Genomic DNA, 18,202 nt, shown 5'->3' with positions numbered 1-18,202 from the left:
GCTAGTGAGGCGCGCGAGACACACCACTCCGGGGCTCCCGAGGCCCCCGAGAAAGGAAACCGCTGGCGTGAAAAATGAACGCACAGACGGAAAACATCCTAAGCAGGTGGGAAAGACTGCACGCGATTAAAGTACGGGATGCAAGAAGTGAACTTCCAGGCCGACGATCCCGTCGATTTACTGTGACTCCTTTGTCCTGTGTTCCAGTAGAAACCATCCGCAAAGGTGGGTCCGGTCCTGGGATGCCTGGAGGGACGCGGCCCGGCACACCCCCCCACCCGCCCCCCCCGCAGTGGCCGCTCCAGCGCGCGGCCGCCTGGGTACCTAGTGCATGTCGGAGTTCACCTTGTCCTGGAAGATGTACAGGTTGTTGGTGGCCGCGATGGCGATGATGTTCTCGGCCGGGTGCCAGGCCGTGTGCAGAATCTTCTTGGTGAAGTCCAAGCTGTCCACGCTGATGTCGTCCCGTCGCCGCTTGCCGCCCACGCACACCCGGCGCGGCTTGAGCACCGCCCTGGGCTTGCTGCTCTCCCGCGACGCCTCCAGGGTCACATCCCGCTTGGTGTTCCGGTCAAACATGCGGAAGAAGTTGTTGTAGGCTCCGGTCATGATGACGCTGGCGGGAGAAGGAGAGGCAGGCGTCAGGTGGGGCCCCGGAGGAGGAGGAAGGAAGCCTGCTGCTCCTTCCCGGGGCTGCAGAGCTATCACCCCCGGAATGGGGACCCCGTGGGAGCAGACCGGGACAGGCCTGCCTCCTCCCACCTTCTCTGGAGTGGGGGTCCTCTTGTCCCCACCCCATATCTGGGCTGCATCGGCACACAGACTTAGAGCCCGGAGCTGAGGCCGTTGAAGGCTCGCCCCAAGCATCATAAAAACATTCCCTTGTACTTTGCCCTGTATCCCAGGCGAGAGAGCCCTAGACTTGCAATGAGACTAGGCAACAGCAGAAGGAGGGCAAAGGAAAACAAACACAGTAGACACAGGGCCATAAACTCAGCACCAAAAAAGGGCAGGCCCCCCTGAATCAGCCAGACATAGCCTTCTGGTAGAAACCTAGGACCCTCCTGCTGTCTGAGCAGTTGAGTGACTAACCGATCACTCCGCACACCATCCATGTGTAGGCGTTCACAGACTTCCCCCCACCACCCACATCCAGCTAAAGCGCATTCTCCATTTGTCTATCCACTGCCCACCTCTTCTCCCCCACCTCCCCTAAGGAGAGGCATTCCTGTTGAATCAGAGAAAGGATGTTAATCTACACAGTAAGAGCTGGGAGAGAAAGAATAGCAGCTACATGGATCTGGGCCTGGAGAAAGAAGGAGGTTAAGGATTTGGAGCATCTGGGGGCAGAGCATACAAAGTCACTGGGGAGGTGGGAACAGATTCCAGAAAGCAATACTGAGGGTACGGAAGCGATCCCCTTCAGTGTTCTTCAGGAGAGATGCGGGTCTATTGGAATTCCTCCTCCCTTTTGGAGATGAACTGTGCTTCCCAATGGTGTCATTGCTCCCAGAGGAGCCACGAGGACCCTTAGGTTTACAAGGGTTACGCACGCAAGCCATGGCTTCAGTATCACCCGAGCTACCGGAATAATCCCATGTGGAGGAGACGCAAGAGGGCAGGGGTCCACCTGGGTGGACCAGCAGAGTGTGGGAGCTGAGGCCCTGGCCTGTAGCATCTTTATGGGAGAACTGGGGAGCCCATCTCCCCGGGGCCCATCTGAGAATGGACAAGTTGTGATTACAAGTCACCTCGCCAAGGCTATGGTTTTTCCAGTAGTCATGTATGGATGTGAGAGTTGGACTATAAAGAAAGCTGAGTGCCAAAGAATTGATGCTTTTGAACTGTGGTGCTGGAGAAGACTCTTGAGAGTCCCTTGGACTGCAAGGAGCTCCAACCAGTCCATCCTAAAGGAGATCAGTCCTGGGTGTTCATTGGAAGGACTGATGTTGAAGCTGAAACTCCAATACTTTGGCCACCTGATGCAAAGAGCTGACCCGTTAAAAAAAACCCTGACGCTGGGAAAGATTGAAGGCAGGAGGAGAAGGGGACGACAGAGGATGAGATGGCTGGATGGCATCACCAACTCAATGGACATGAGTTTGGGTAGACTCCGGGAGTTGGTCATGGACAGGGAGGCCTGGCGTGCTGTGGTTCATGGGTTCGCAAAGAATCGGACACGACTGAGTGACTGAACTGAATTGAACTGAACTGAACTCACACGTGGACCATCTCTTACCATCACCCCCATCATCCGCTGGATGGGGGTGGCCTGGATGTGGGTTGGGGAGGGAGGCCCCTGCCTGGTCAGTAACGCTGCTCAGGGAGAGGGGTCCCCCTGGCAGAGGGCGAGGGGAGGGTGAGAACTGTCTCCCCGTGTGAGAACACAGCACCGTGTCTCCTTTCTCACCGATCAGTCTGTCCCTCTGAGTTCTGATTCTTCACAGAAAGGACATTGTCCTTGGCTTGGGGCCTGGCGCGTCTGGGCCAGGAGCTCTCTTTTGGTTCCAGCCCACGAGTGGCCCCTGCCCGGGCTGTGTGTTTGCTGGGGACGCCGTGCGCCCACGACCTTCTGCCAGAGCCCCAACTACATCGTTAGCGGTCGGCGCCGCCCCCTCTTGCCACCCAAACTCTCTCTGACCTCGTGTTCAGAGACGGGTGGGTGGGTGTTTGGGGGCCATGAGGATGCAACACCTCTTACATAAAGTGGCTCTTCCGAGGCTGTTTGGGGGCATCCGGGCAGAAGGGGGCGAGGCTCACTACAGCCCCACTAGGGAGCAGAGGGCACCTGCCAACTGGGTGGTTGGAGAGGAGCTCCATGAAAGGACTGTTCACACATGTTCTGGAAGGTTCTAAGGGAATCTAGGGAAAGTGATGTGCCCGGGGACTGGTACATTTGTAGGTTTTGAAACCCGCCCCCGCCCCCACCCCACCAGGCCTGAGACATGAAGGGAGGGGGGAGTCATAGGAAAGAGAGAGAGAAAGAACCAGAGGCAGAGAAATCTGTGTGAAGGGGGTTGTCCTCTGAAGGAAGCTGTGCCCTAAGGGACACGGTTAGCCAAGATGACAGGAAACAGGGGGGATGAACCCTCCAGCCTCTCTCGCCACCCTCAGGCTCCTTCTAGTGTGCCCCATGGTTAAACCCAGCCAGAGGCCAGCGGGCACGCAGGCCTGTGGATGCCCCACAGGGTCAACATCCAGGCACAGTCTCTTAGGAGGAGGAGGGTGGAGACGGGAGCTGGAGGGGTCGGGGGTGGGGGACACCTCTGGGCTCACCTCGAAATACTAATTCATCATCCATAGGCAAGCATCCACCTGTGCCTCTGTCTCCACACCAGGCGGGGGCTCTGGGGGCACGTGTGTCTTGTTTGAGTCCCCAGGGCCTGACTTGGCCCTCCTAGGGGTAGATAGTCCTTGAAGGAAAGACAACCCCCAGCAACAGCCAACAGGAGCTGACCAAGCACAGGGCAACTCCCTCCTCCCAACCCATGAAGATTAAGGATGCAGTAAATGCTTTGTAAACCAAATGGACTGAAGGGCCAGAAGCTTCTCTTGGTCACGGCCAGACCTGCAGGTTCAGGAGGTGCCTGCCCCTCGCAGGTGTTGGTGCAATGAGCATCTGCCGAATGAATGAAAGAATGACCAAATGAATAAGCGAATGCCATGGAACGGTCGCCCACAGTTACAGCCACACTTGGAAGAGAAGCTATAACCAACCTAGACAGCATTAAAAAGCAGAGACATTACTTTGCCAACAAAGGTCAGGCTAGTCAAAGTTCTGGTTTTTCCAGGAGTCATGTATGGATGTGAGAGTTGGACCATAAAGAAAGCTGAGTGCTGAAGAACTGATACTTTTAAACTGTGGTGTCGAAGAAGACTCTTGAGAGTCCCTTGGACTGCAAGGAGATCCAGCCAGTCCATCCTAAAGGAGATCAGTCCTCAATACTCATTGGAAGGACTGATGCTGAAGCTGAAACTCTAATACTTTGGGCACCTGATGCGAAGAGCTGACTCATTTGAAAAGACCCTGATGCTGGGAAAGATTGAAGGCAGGAGGAGAAGGGGATGACAGAGGATGAGATGGTTGGATGCTGTCACCGACTCAATGGACATGAATCTGAGTAAACTCCGGGAGTTGGTGATGGACAGGGAAGCCTGGTGTGCTGCAGTCCACGGGGTCGCAGAGTCGAACACAATTGAGCAACTGAACTGAAGTCTTAGAAAGGCATGAAATGCCCTGCTCAGTCCCCCTCCTCCCTCCAACCCCCCACGGACAGGGGACAGACCACGGGTGGGTGGGGCGGTTTCTCTGACACTATGTGAGGGAGCGATGGGGGTGGGATGGGGTTTGCAATCAAATGGTTCTCCTTTTAAAGAGACTCATCTAATCCCTGGAGGTGAAGGGAGGGTGGGTGGAGAATTCTAATGTACTTTCTGGCTCTATTCTTTTCTGTTTTAAAATCTTAATTGGTGTGAATAGATCTGAGTGTTGTTGAGACAATGAAATGACAAGCCCCTGGAGGTGCTGGGTGGGCATGAGGAACCCACCTCTTCCAGGCCCGCTGGCTGCTGGTCGGTTGGTAGAGAGGGTGCCCTCGGCGCCCTCCTTCCCAAAATGGCTCCTCTTCTCTCCGCTGATGTCAGCTCACCCCAGGGAAGGCTGGGTGGGCTCCTATGTCATCTAAGTTATGACCCATGAGGCTTCCCGACAGTGTGACCCCGCCCCCCAGTGTGGGACAGGGAGTGGGTTGAGCCTGAAAGTGAAAGTGAAGTCGCTCAGTCGTGTCGGACTCTTTGCGACCCCATGGACTGTAGCCTACCAGGCTTCTCCGTCCATGGGATTCTCCAGGCAAGAATACTGGAGTGGGTTACCATTTCCTTCTCCAGGGGATCTTCCCGACTCAGGGATCAAACCCAGGTCTCCCGCATTGGAGGCAGACGCTGTAACCTCTGAGCCACCAAGACGCCCCCAAATCAGAGAGGATCTGGCGCCTGAAAGTCACTGAAGCCGAAGTCCAGGTCTCTGGGGCTGACCTAGGGATCCTGGGTGTGCCAGCGGCTGCCCCTTGGGGTCCAGGCATGTGACCCTTGGCCAGGTCATCACCAAGTGTTATTGCTGTTCAAGTCACTAAATTGTGTCTGACTCTTTGTGACACCATGGACTGTAGCCCAACAGGCTCCTCTGTCCTCCACTATCTCTCACAGTTTGTTCAGATCCCTGTCCATTGCGTTGGCGATGCCATCTAACCAGCTTATCCTCTGCTGCTGAAATGCATTCATCACCACAGTGCCTACCCCTTAAGCAGTGGCTCTGCCAGCCGTGGCACACCCGTGTTCAGGCTGGAGGACAGGGAGGAGGGTGGGGTGAAGTCAGCAGAGGGGCCATCCTACCACCCAGTGCCCAAGCGTCCCAAGGCCAGGGGATGGGGCGGGGGAGCAGGGGGGTGCATGGACAGGTTGACCCTGGCCACCACAAGCAGACGCTCAGGGACGACCCCACAGAGCTGGGGAGGTGACACAGGGGACCGCTGCCCAAGGTGCACCCTCCGTTGCCCCTTCTTCCCACCTCTCAGACACAGCAGGGCTGTGAATGAGGAGAGGTGGGCAGGGGAGTGGGTGGCAGTGATCCGGGGACCCTGTGGGTATGAGGAAGCCGGGCCAGAGTCTCCATGTGCAGGACAGACAGCAGGGCAGTGAACATGGCCAGGAGGGCTTGTAGGGCTGGGGAGAGGCCTGGACCCCCACCCAGGCAGTGCCTTCTGCCAGGTGAGCAAGGTGAGCGAGCAGGAGGCAGAGGCAAGGAGGAGAGAGGGCGAGGCGGGCGAGGTGCCAATGTGTGCATGTGTGTGTGCGTGTGTGTGTGTGTGTGTGTGTGCGCGCGTGTGTGCATGTGTGTGTGTGGGGGGGTGGGGGGTGGATATGCTTGTGCACCCCTGCAGAGAGAATCCTCAGGCCTAGGGGTCACCAGCCAGGATGAACTCTGACCTCCAGACCCCAGGGCAGTAATCCCACCAGGCCTGTCTGGCTCTGCAGATGAGAGGGGGCCTGCCCGGGACCCTGGCAGACGCCCTGTCACTGCCCCAGCTGGTGTGCACTGGTGTAGGGCTCTGCAGGCTGGGTCACAGGGCTGGCCTGTGCAGTTTTCCCCTCTATAAAATGGGGTAACGAGGGACCCCAGCCCCTGGTGAGAATAGCCCCAGGAATGGATTAGATAATATGCTAAAACGCTTAGAACAGTGCTGAGCTCAGGAAGTTCCACCTCCTCTTATGTATTAAATGCCAGCAGGTATTCATGGTGCTAGAGGAGACTCTTGAGAGTCCCTTGGGCAGCAAGGAGATCAAACCAGTCAATCCTTAAGGAAATCAACCCCGAATATTCATTGGAAGGGCTGATGTTGAAGTCACAGAGGATGAGATGGTCAGATGGCATCACTGACTCAATGGACATGAGTTTGAGCCAACTCCAGGAGATAGAGAAGGACAGGGAAGCCCGGCGTGTGCCATCCATGGGGTCACAAAGAGTTGGACATGAATTAGTGGAGGAACGATGAACATTTATGGATTCTAACCATCCCTGTGGCCCACCTGTCTGACTAGGTGCCCAAGACTATGGAAGTAGAAGGAGGGAGTGGGTGACGGATTCCCAGAGAAGGGTGCTGCCTGCCAAGGGGCTGGACTGGGGGCCTCACCCTTCTCTCTGTGCCTGTAGGAGCAAGAGAAGGGAGAAGACAGCCCCTTGGTTCCAGGGAACACTTCACGAAACCCAGTGGGCACTGTCACACCACACCCACCCTTCCCCTGAGCCACCAGGGAAGGGAGAGTGAGATCATTAAAGTCATTTGCAACCCACACAGCTGCTAATCCTCCTTCCATTCAGATGCGGGATCCAGAGGACACCCCTGGGGAGGAGGGAGACCCCCACACACACACCTGCAGAGGGAGGGGTCTCTTCCACCTCAGAACACCAGGTCCCAGCATCCTGCAAACCACGCCAGGTCAGACTGACACATTAAGCCCCTTCTTAGGTGTGCTCTAACACCCCAGAAGGTTCTTTTAACAGGGAAAAGGGGAGTCCCTGCCCTGGCTTGCATCTAAGCAAGTTGCTTCACCTTTGCCAGTCTCGTTTTCCTCGTCTGCACCTGAAGATCACAGCCTTGGCTGCCCTGGTCCTCAGCCTCTCTTCTTTCCACTGGGAAAGACTCCTGCCCCATCCCTGTGGGGCTGAAGGGTCTGTCAATCATGATGCTCTACTGCCCCCTTCTGGCCAATTGTGGCATGCAACAGACCCTGTCCATGCTAAACTGGTGCAAAAGTGAGCATGTGACCCCAACAAAGCCAATCAGATCCTTCTCTGAGAATTTTTCCACATATCTAGAAGGGGAATTCGGAGAAGGCAATGGCACCCCACTCCAGTACTCTTGCCTGGAAAAATCCATGGACGGAGGAGCCTGGTGGGCTGTAGTCCATGGGGTCGCTAAGAGTTGGACACGACTGAGCGACTTCACTTTCACTTTTCTCTTTCATGCATTGGAGAAGGAAATGGCAACCCACTCCAGTGTTCTTGCCTGGAGAATCCCAGGGATGGTGGAGCCTGGTGGGCTGCCATCTATGGGGTCGCACAGAGTCGGACACGACTGAAGCAACTTAGCAGCAGCAGCAGAAGGGGAATTGTGGTCCAGAAGGACAAAGGAAGGGGGACTATTTGGGGTCACCATCCCTAACTGCAAGGGGGAGCCAGCCATAGTCAGGGAGGAAGAACCTAGTGTGTAAGAAGCAGGGAGGCTCTGAGATGGGCGTGGACAAAGAAGAAATGGCCCCAAAGTTACAGCATGAGCTCTGAGATAGTCTTGCTGGAACTTATCAGAACAAACTTAGGCTTGCTTGTCTGATTCCTGTAATTGGAAGATGCTTAAAGTGTTAGTTGCTCAGTCATGTCCAACTCTTTGAGACTCTGTGGACTATAGCCTGCCAGGCTCCTCTCTCCATGGGATTCTCCAGGCAAGAATACTGGGGTGGGTTGCCATTCTCTTCTCCAGGGGGTTTTCCCAGCCCAGGAATTGAACCTGGGTCTCCTGGATTGCAAGGAGATTCTTTTTACCATCTGAGTCATCAGGGAAGCTGGAAGATACTTAGTTGACACAAATCCCTTTCCCCCAAGCAGAATGAATCAAGGAGAACTTCCCAGAAGAGATGGCATTTGTGGTGGGTCTTGAAGGCTCAGCAGGGTTCTTTAAGACAAGATAGACAACAGACCCATGTGTGCCAATCATTGGACCACCCGCTGCCAATACAGAGCATGGCCTTGCCAGGAGCATCTCACACAAGGTCTCATCCTCAAAGCAGCCCTTGAAAGACATGGTTTATTCGAACCACTTTCCATGTGAGCAGACTCAGAGAGATCAGACCGCTTGGGAAAGATTGAAGGCAGGAGGAGAAGGAGGTGAAAGAGGATAAGACATTTGGATGGCATCATCGACTCAATGGATATGAGTTTGTGCAGACTCCGGGAGATAGCGAAGGACAGGGAAGCCTGGAGTGCTGCAGTCTATGGGGTCACAAAAGTCGGACACAACTGAGCGACTGAACAACAACAACAATTAAGCAAGTAGCTGGAGACTGGTTGACTGTGGTCTGGAAATCCAGGGTGTTGGATCCAAAAACCTCCACTCTTTCCTCTCCCCCAGGCTGCCCATTCGAATCTTACTGGAGTTGGGTAAGGGTTGCTGTGAGCGTTATCAGATGTCCACTAGCTCTTTGCTGCCACGTATACAATTGGGATGCTGGAAGTTTCCCATTAACATAAGAACGACAGGAAATGCTGAGCTATGGGATTCAGAAGGTTGGCTTTGGTCTGCAAGGATGGGGGCCCTGAGGGGCAGTACTTGCTTCTCCCCTTAGCCTCTGAGCTCTTGGAAGGCAGGGATCGGGCTTTATTTATCTTGGGATCCTCCTCTATGGGCTTTCCTGGAGGCTCAGAGAGTAAAGAATCTGCCTGCAATGCAAGAGACCCAGGTTCAATCCCTGGGTCAGGAAGATTCCCCGGAGAAGGGAATGGCAACCCACTCCAGTATTCTTGCCTGGAGAATTCCATGGACAAAGGAGCCTGATGGGCTTACAGTCCATGGGTCGAAAAGAGTCAGATACAACGGAGTGACTAACACACAGACACCTCCTCTACGGGGCTTGCTGGGCTCATAGGATGGCGGCGATGAAGTGGAAGGAAGTGGCACATCCCTTTGCCTTCCAGGAGGTCAACAGTCATTGACTGGACACTTTTGAGGCTTCAACTAAGGGGCTTAGAATGGGCTGAGCTACAGTCCCACTTCCAGGGGCACTCCAACCAGTGGGAAAGAGGCAAGGTGAAAATGTGTAATAAATGCAAAGACACAGAAGGAAAACCCAGGAGGCTGGGGGTGTTGAGATGGAGAGGAACACCCTGAGGGCTTCCTGGAGGAGGTGGCCTTGGGTTGAATCATTTGAAGTGACAGCAGGAGTGAGCCAGGTATAATGCGGTCAGGGTTCCAGGGGGGTGGGAGCAGAGTGGGCTGTGGAGGTGGGTGGCAGGGACTGCCAGGGCTGGGGTGGCTGGCATGGCAGGAAGAGGTGGGTGAGAGGCAGGACAGCTGAGCTGCAGGCTGGGCCGGGGAAAGACAGGAAGAGAGGGCGGCTCCCGTCGCTGGAAGCCCAGCATTCACTGTTCATGGCTGCCCCCTGGTGGTGATGTGGAGGAAGGGCGGGCAATGGTCACAACCAGTAGGGAGCCCAACACTGACTGACAGACAGACACAACACACACGCACGGAGCAGTGTTGGGATCCCCTTTTTCCAGCACTAAGTCTGTCTTCTGAGACTCTAATAGACTCCCAGACCTGCTGCCGGTGTTCGCTGGGGGACCCCCAATGTGTCAGCCTGGGTGCAGGCCCCCAGAGGGAGCGCTGTGTCCCTCTGACCCAGCAGCATCCGTCCAGTCCCAGGCCAGGGCCTCCACCTGCTTTTCTAAGCATCCTTCAGTGGACGCCCTGTGCCCACCATTCCAGTCCCGGTGAGAGCACTGTCCACGTGGGGACCCCTCTGCCGGGTGAGCCCCAGGATGTTGGCGGCAGCTCTAGGGACTCCTCCACCCCTGGATATAGCAGGTTGGTCCCACTTGGGGCCAGCCTGCTCCCAGGGGTGCCCTTCAGCTCTTGTCCCTGTGGTTCTGCCACTCCCCCCACCCACCTTCCCCTACGGTCCCGGGGGGCCTGTGCTCATAGCCACGCAGCTTCACAGCACAGAGGTTCTCACAGGACCACGGCGATGCCAGCCACACTGAGAGCCCGGCCTTCTTATGGCCGGATGCTTGGGACTGATGGAGTCCACACCCCTGGATGCACCCGAATGGAGGGCTGCCGGCTTGCACCCTGTCCCTTCTCACCCATCACAGCCCTGCTCCAGTTGTGAAGTGTGACGGGTGACGTGCTGATGTCCCGGCACAAAGTGGTTTTCATCTCCATGTGGTCTGTTACCCAAGTCCTTGCCCTGGACCTTCCCTGTCCACGCTCGCCCTGGGCTGAGCTGGGTGATGGGGGAACAGGAACTCAAGTCAGGCTCAGGTCCATTCCCCAGGTGGGCAGGGCTGTGAGGGGCGGGTGCACCTGTGGAAGCCCCCTTGTCCCAGAAGATGCAGGAGCTGGAAGCGCTCTCTGGAGCCCCTGTGGGCCGGAAGCAGAAGCCATAATAGCTGGAGGCGGGTGTAGACCAGTGGCTAAAGCCTTCTGCCCCACGGGGGACCTGGCACTGATATACCCATCACCCTTGACAACCTGGGGAAGGGGCTGCGTGGTGAGGTACCCAGAATTGGCTAAAGATGCTCCCACTACCGCTCAGGAGAACGGGGCTCCAAATGGATGTAGTTTCAGAATGTGAAGTTTCATTTCCATCCTTGAACTTGAGAGCTGAGAGCTGGAGCCTGCTTATAAGAAAGGCCGGGGCTCCTTGGAACACCTTGATTCCTTTGGCTGGATAACAGGGAATATTGGCCCCGCCTAACCGCCCCCCCCATGCCATATCAGCAACTGGGCCCACAGGGCGAAGGTCCAAGGTCTGAGGTTACCTGTCACTCCCATTCCAGGCGCATTCGAACTTGTCAAAAATGCAGTCGTTCTCGTACAGGGAACAGAGTTTGCTCCGAAGGTAATCATGGACCTGGCGGGAGAAGGGGACGATGGGGTGAGTCAAGGGGGTGCCTGGAGAGTCCTGGTCCCCTCTCCATGGGGAGGGTCTCACTGAGCAGGGCTGTGCCCTCCCGGGTCTGGATGGCACTCCTGGCTCAGCCCTGATCACTGGGAAGGGTCCACAGCTTGGCACATGGCCAACCCCTGAGCTGTGGCCAGACAGGGGACAGTCACAGTGACGAGGGGAACAACACCGAAGGGAACCACTTCCTGGCTCTGCCCCTCCCTGGCTGTGTGACCCTAGACAGTGACTTCACCTCTCTGAGCTGTGGTCTGTGCCTCCTTAAAGTGATAAGAGCACACACCTCATGGGCTGTTCTGGGATCAATGTAAGTGATGGGAATAGGGTCTTGTCCTTTGGGGACAATAGTCACCCTGAGCACACTGGTGACCATCATGGAGAAAAGAGGATGTTCACACAGGTCTCTCAAGTGTAACCTCAGTAGGTGCTATCTGTCCTGTTTATAGATGAGGCACTGAAGCTCAGAGAGGTTAAGTAACTGGCCCAAAGTCACACAGCTTACAAGTGGAAGACCAGGATCCTCTCCCAGGGTAGCCTGGCATCGCAGGAGAGTTGGTGACCCGATCCTGCAAGCTCTGTGCCCACAGGGCCTCCTGCATGCCAGCTCTCTTCAGAGACATGGCCCTGGCCTCTGGGTGGGGGGAGTGCATGCGTGCTCAGTCGTGTCCAACTCTTGGAGATCCCATAGACTATGGCCTGCCAGGCTCTTCTGTCCATGGAATTTTCCAGGCAGGAATACTGGAGTGGGTTCGATTTCCTACTGCGGGGGATCTTCCCGATACAGGGATCGAACCCACGTCTCTTGAGTCCCCTACATTGGCAGGCGGGTTCTTTTACCACTGAGTCACCTGGGTGGGGGAGGGGCAGGTAAATGAGTAACATGAAGCCTAAACTCCTGGCTCTGTGTGTCTTCATGACCCAGGAGAGTCACTTAGCTGCCTGGAGCCTCAGGTTTCCTGTCTGAAAAGGGGGTCATGAGACACCTGCCCTGGAGAAGAGTGTGAGGATTCCAGGAGATGGATGCAGGGCAAAGTACTGGGGAGCTATCTGTGACCCCAGTTACCTACGGAGGGATGGAGAGAAAGAAATGTCCAACTCCTGCTAGGCACTGATGGTGGAGGGGGGAGGAAAAAGCAGGTTTTCATCCTCTTCTGTCTGGGAATCTCTTATTCATCTCTAAAAACTCAGCTTTAGAGGAGGTCCCCTCCTCTAGCAGGGCTTCCCAGGTGGCGCTAGTGGTAAAGAACCCCCTCTGCCAATGCAGGAGACGCTAGAGGCATGGGTTCAATCCCTGGGTCTTAGAAGATCCCCTGGAGAAGAGAATGGCTACCCACTCCAGTTATTCTTGCCTGGAGAATCCCATGGACAGAGAAGCCGGGTGGGCTACAATTCATGGGGTTGCAGAGAGTTGGACACGACTGAGCGGCTGAGCATACCGAACGCCTCCTCCGACAGCCTCCCTGTATTTCCCCAGGCTACACATCTCTCTCTGACTCTTTCCTTGGGGCACCTGAAGCTCTTGCCCTGACTTTGTGTTTATGTTGGCCCCACAGCCTGGAAGTTTCTTTCTTTTTGTCTCAGAATCAATTTTAATTATTTTTATTTTTTCATGATTGTGGTTTTACTGTTGTTGTTATTGTTTTCAGGCAGCTTTTCTTTATTTTTAACTGAAGGATAATTGCTTTACAATATTGGCTTGATTTCTGCCAGACTGGAAGGTTCTTAACCCAGGATTTCCTCTGGCCTTGGCCAACACACCCCTCCCCAGAGAAGGTTCCCTGCCCGCCCTGCCCACAAAGCTTGCTCTCCCGCCCTTCTCTTCCCACCCGACCTGCGCTCTCGTTTTAAATTCTGTGCATAGGCTGACATCACCCAGATGTTTCTCTCCAGCCAGGACCTCTCTCCCAGAAGCCCACACTGGACTGTCTAGCTGTCTACAAGGCTGAGCACGGCTGAGCCCTGGTCGCCCTTCTATGCCGCATTCTTCCACTGGTACAAAGGGTACAAATGACCATGTTTTTCCTTATCTCTCACACCTACATTCAGCTTGTCCAGAATTCAAAGTGATCCGGAGCCAGTCCCTTCTCACCACATCCGTCCTACTGCCAGCCTGCTCCAAGCACCCCTACCCAGCTTATTGCAAAAGCCCTCCTGGTAGCTCTGTGTCTGCTCCCCATGCCCTCCAACCCTGGTCTATCTTATAGGCAGCGAGAGAGATTCCTTGGAAACTAAGCTGGACCATGTCATGCCTCTACTCAAAACCCTCCAGGGCATACAAGTCCCCCTGGTCACCTCTCTGACCTCAGGCTTTTCTTCCCTCCCACAGGCTAACTCTGCTCCAGCTGGCTCCTCACCATTCCTTTCATGCACTAACCATGTTCCTGCCTCAGGGCCTTGGCACTTGCTGTTCCCACCTCTGGGAACACCTCCCTGCAGAGGGCTCATGCCCTTACTTCTCCTAGGCTTCAGCACCTCTGTTTCCTCTGCCTCAGCCTCTGGTTTATTTGTCATCCTTTGGGAAGCCTGTGATTATTTCACCTGTTTGCTTGGTTTCTGGCCATCTTTCCTGCTGGAATGGATGTCCCTCCAGCAAGATCTATTTGTCTCGTTGCCCAACAACTTCCCAGTGCAGTGCAGAGGGCCTGGCACATCACAGGACCTCAATACAGTTTTAAAAAATAAATGAGTGGTATTAGAGGCAACTGGAGATGGTGTGGCTGGGCTCCCCAGGTGGGCCACTTGTCTGAAAGAAAGAGCGGGGTCCCTCCCCCAGCCATTCCCCTTTCTCCACTCTGCTTCCGTAACAGCCCTCAGTGACTCTCCTGTGGTGTGTGTCTGTGGCCTGGGGTCTCCTGACCCACGGCCACACCAAGCTCAGGTTCACCGTGTTCCTGTCGTCTGGGACCCTGGAGGGTGAGGCGGGGGCTCCTACCCTCCCTCTGAGCCCAGGGTCTATCGGGGCACGGAACACCGGCCCAGGGTGTGGAGTGACTAAGGTGAATGGGATAAATGGTGCCTGGCCTCATCCCCGGCCGCAGACTGAGAGGTGCTCACGTTCACTCCTTCAGGATGGCATGTGCGTGTGCTCCGTGCGTCAAGGCAGCCTCACTGACGCATTCGTCCAAACACACGTGCTCTCGCCTCCTGCGCACTGAGTGCCTCCCGCCCTCTGGTGGCAGGGTAAGGAAGGGCGTGGGCTCTCATGTAAGGAAGATGTGAGCACTCATCTAAGGTCCATTGCTTGCTACTCCACAGATATGCCATTTAACTCAGTTTTCTCCAAATAAAATGGGATTGAGAGAACACCGTCCCCACCTCCCAGGGCAGCAGGGAGGCTTAGAAGAGAAAAGTGTGCCAAGGTCTTAGATCAATGCAGCACGTGCCAAGGGCCGGCTGACTCAACACCCCTTTCTCCCTGCCTTCTTCAACCACAGAGGCCATAAAACTACTAATTTTCCCACTCTGGTCATGGGCTCATCCTAGCCAACGAGTTGAAAGAGGTCTTCTGAGGAGTGTTCTGGGAAAGCTTTTGTGTTCCTAATAAAATATGCCACAGATCCAACCAGCACAGCCTTTCACATGTCCACTTATTTCCTGCCTGGAAGGTTGGCATCGTTCCTGGAGTTGTGGCAGCCATTTTCCCACCATGAGGTATCAGGGAGGAAGGTAGAAAACCAACATGCAAATGATGGGGAACTAAATCACCAAAGTCACTGTTGCGACACCGAATGCGCAGGGAAGCCACTCACTCTTCTGGGACACTCCAGCCTCTCGTAAAGAGAGAAAAGCTCTTATCTATTGAGCACTGCAAGTCAGCCAAACACAAATCTGCAATACACAATTTCTAGTGCATAACAACTAAAGACATTAGGTACTATGTTGGTTTTATGTAGCTATTACTATTTTAGAATCAAGAGGTCAGTGGGGCCAGAAGCCAAGCAACCAGCTTTGGGCCTTGTCCTCTAGAGCAGTGATTCTCCTGCTTTATTGGGTCCTCACGTGCTTTGTGGAGAAGGCAATGGCACCCCACTCCAGTACTCTTGCCTGGAAAATCCCATGGATGGAGGAGCCTGGTAGGCTGCAGTCCACAGAGTCATGAAGAGTCGGACACGACTGAGCGACTTCAGTTTCACTTTTCACTTTCCTGCATTGGAGAAGGAAATGGCAACCCACTCCAGTGTTCTTGCCTGGAGAATCCCAGGGACGGGGGAGCCTGGTGGGCTGCCGTCTATGGGGTCGCACAGAGTCGGACACGACTGAAGTGACTTAGCAGCAGCAGCAGCAGCAGCATGTGCTTTGAGAATCTAAAGGCTCTGGACCCTCCCCCCTACAAAATGCTCATATTCAACATCTAGTTTCAGGGTCTGTGGGCCGTTGCTAACTCTAGGGACATGAAAGGCTGGTGGGGGGCCTGCTAAGGGTGTTGGAACACTCATGTCCCTGAACAGCCTCTAGGAAGGCATCAGAATGGTCCTCCCCACAGGCCTGAGCAGGGTTATGTCATTCCTGCCCCAGTCTCTGACCCCTGCCACTCCTGAGGGTCAGAGGAGGAGCTGATCCAGTCCTCCCCACAGGCCTGAGAAGGGTTATGTCATCCTGCCCCAGTCTCTGACCCCTGCCACTCCTGAGGGTCAGAGGAGGAGCTGATCCAGTCACTCCACAGCCCTGAGCAGGGGTTATGTCATTCCTGTCCCAGTCTCTGACCCCTGCCACTCCTGAGGGTCAAGGAGGAGCTGATCTGGTCACCCCATAGGCCTGAGCAGGGGCCATGTCATTCCTGCCCCAGTCTCTGACCCCTGCCACTCCTGAGGGTCAGAGGAGGAGCTGATCCAGTCCTCCCCACAGGCCTGAGAAGGGTTATGTCATCCTGCCCCAGTCTCTGACCCCTGCCACTCCTGAGGGTCAGAGGAGGAGCTGATCCAGTCACTCCACAGCCCTGAGCAGGGGTTATGTCATTCCTGTCCCAGTCTCTGACCCCTGCCACTCCTGAGGGTCAAGGAGGAGCTGATCTGGTCACCCCAGAGGCCTGAGCAGGGGCCATGTCATTCCTGCCCCAGTCTCTGACCCCTGCCACTGCTGAGGGTCGAGGAGGAGCTGATCCATTCCTGGGTTGTGCCATGGGAGCAGGAGGCCTGCCTGGGTCAGAACTGGAGGGAGTGGCAGGACTTTTGGTAAACACACATGGCTAACAAAGGAGTCCTTTCATGAATCCATTGTCCTGCGGAAGCTGGGGTGGGAGTGGGGGTGGGGGTGGGGGTGTGTGCCAGAACCTTCTGAGACATCGTTGTGGGCATGGGGCTGCCAGGAGCATACATGTCCAAGGTCAGACTCTGAACCCCAATCCTCCGCTCTCAGCTCTGTGCCCCTTCCCAGTGGGGCCCCTCCCTCTCCTGGGACATGCTGTACCCCAGGCCTTGGCAGGACGGAGAGCAGGGAAGGGGGCTGTAGGGCTCCCATCTGGGCTCCGAGTCTGTCACTGCCCAGCTGTGAGGCAGCTCCCCATATCATCACCTCTCAGTAACCCCAGGTTCCTTCTTGCCAAACGGGGCCCATGGTGCCCTCTTCACAGGGGCAGTAAGGAATAGAGGTGACAAGTGTATGTGGCACCCTGTGTGCACCTGATGCTCGGTGACACTGTAGGAATTTGGCTGGGTCTTCTGATGAGGTCTTTTCCCACTCTTATCTGCATGACTGATTCCTACAAGGTTCAGAACAAATGCCACCTCCTCCAAGAGGCCTTCCAGATTGCCCCAGCTAGAAACATAACTGGAGCAGCTATAAAGCAGCTTTAAAACAGTCCTATATTTTTACCAAATTGTAACATCACATGAATTTTGTCTTTCATTCCCTCATATATATGGATGAATCATAGCAGAAAAATAATAAACACCTTCCCAGGCAGGTGTCCCAGGCTTCATCCTATAGGCCTGGCTGGAAAAGCCTGCCCTGAAGATTTAGAAATGTACCAAGCTCCCATTTCACCACTGCATCACAAGCTAAGCATGCTCCCTGGGAAAGGGCAGTGCTTAACCTGCCTTAATGGTGGGACTGCAGACATTGGCTCCAGGGGAGGGAAGCCGTCATCTGCACCCTCAAATTGAGCCCAGTGTGAGGTTCATCTTTGTCCCCTGGGGCCTGAACTGAAGGCCTGATCACAGCCCTGCCTCCGAGCAGAAGCCAGCAAGCAGAGGACCCGCAGTACCCCGTGAGGTGAGGCTGAGCTACGTGAGATGAGCTGCCTGATTTCTTGAGCCTCAGTGTCTTCACCTGCAAAATGGGCTGATGAAAGCCACTGATAGCTGAGAAAGCCCCTCCATGCAAAAGCACAGGGAAGGGCTGGGGGTCTCCCACCCACAGAAGGGCTCCCAGGTTTTCCAGGTCGCAGCGCCCACCTGGTAGGTCTCTATGGGCCGTGCCTCCATGTTCAGGTCCCAGACCTTGACCGTGAGGTAATCGCGGGTGAGCATGTACCGGCCGCTGTGACTGAACTTCACGTCTGACACGGAGGAAATGATTTCCGAGAAGAAGGAGCGGTTACTGGGGTCCTCGGGCTCTTCAAATACTGCGGAGACAGAAACAACCAGGTCACTGGGCTGCTCCCGCCTGTGAGGTTAGAACAGACGGCTCCGTTTCTGCCCTGGGCTCATGCCGTCGCTTATTCATTCATCAAACCTATAACTAATACTGGCAGGCACACGCCCGAATGAATCCTCCAAGTGGGGAAGAACTAGCTCTTGGAACAATATTTATGGAGCATTTACTCTGAGCCAGATTCTGCCTGAACTTTCCCGAACATGACCTTATCTAATCCCCCAACACTTTGGCCACCTGATGCGAAGAACTGACTCATTGGAAAAGGTCCTGGTGCTCGGAAAGATTGAAGGCAGGAGGAGAAGGGGAAGACAGAGGATGAGATGGTTGGATGGCATTACCGACTCGAGGGACATGAGTTTGAGTAAACTACAGG

At 55.1% G+C, this 18,202-nt stretch overlaps 1 protein-coding gene across 1 annotated transcript in view; it reads right to left on the bottom strand.

Annotated features, from left to right (window-relative positions):
* Positions 1 to 321: 321 nt before the first annotated feature.
* The window catches only part of PPP2R2C (protein phosphatase 2 regulatory subunit Bgamma), a 163,007-nt gene continuing 145,126 nt past the window's right edge, over positions 322 to 18,202 (bottom strand). The window contains exons 7-9 of the mRNA XM_055589071.1: positions 17,628 to 17,797; positions 11,093 to 11,184; positions 322 to 616 (exon numbers count right to left, since the gene is read on the bottom strand). Of these exons, the coding sequence (XP_055445046.1) occupies positions 325 to 616; positions 11,093 to 11,184; positions 17,628 to 17,797 (554 nt within the window). The 3' untranslated portion in view covers positions 322 to 324. The remainder of the gene's footprint in view (positions 617 to 11,092; positions 11,185 to 17,627; positions 17,798 to 18,202) is intronic.

The sequence above is a fragment of the Bubalus kerabau genome, chromosome 7 (genome assembly GCF_029407905.1).
Source record: "Bubalus kerabau isolate K-KA32 ecotype Philippines breed swamp buffalo chromosome 7, PCC_UOA_SB_1v2, whole genome shotgun sequence".
Taxonomy (NCBI): Eukaryota; Metazoa; Chordata; class Mammalia; order Artiodactyla; family Bovidae; genus Bubalus; species Bubalus kerabau.
This window is presented reverse-complemented; position numbering and strand designations above follow the sequence as displayed.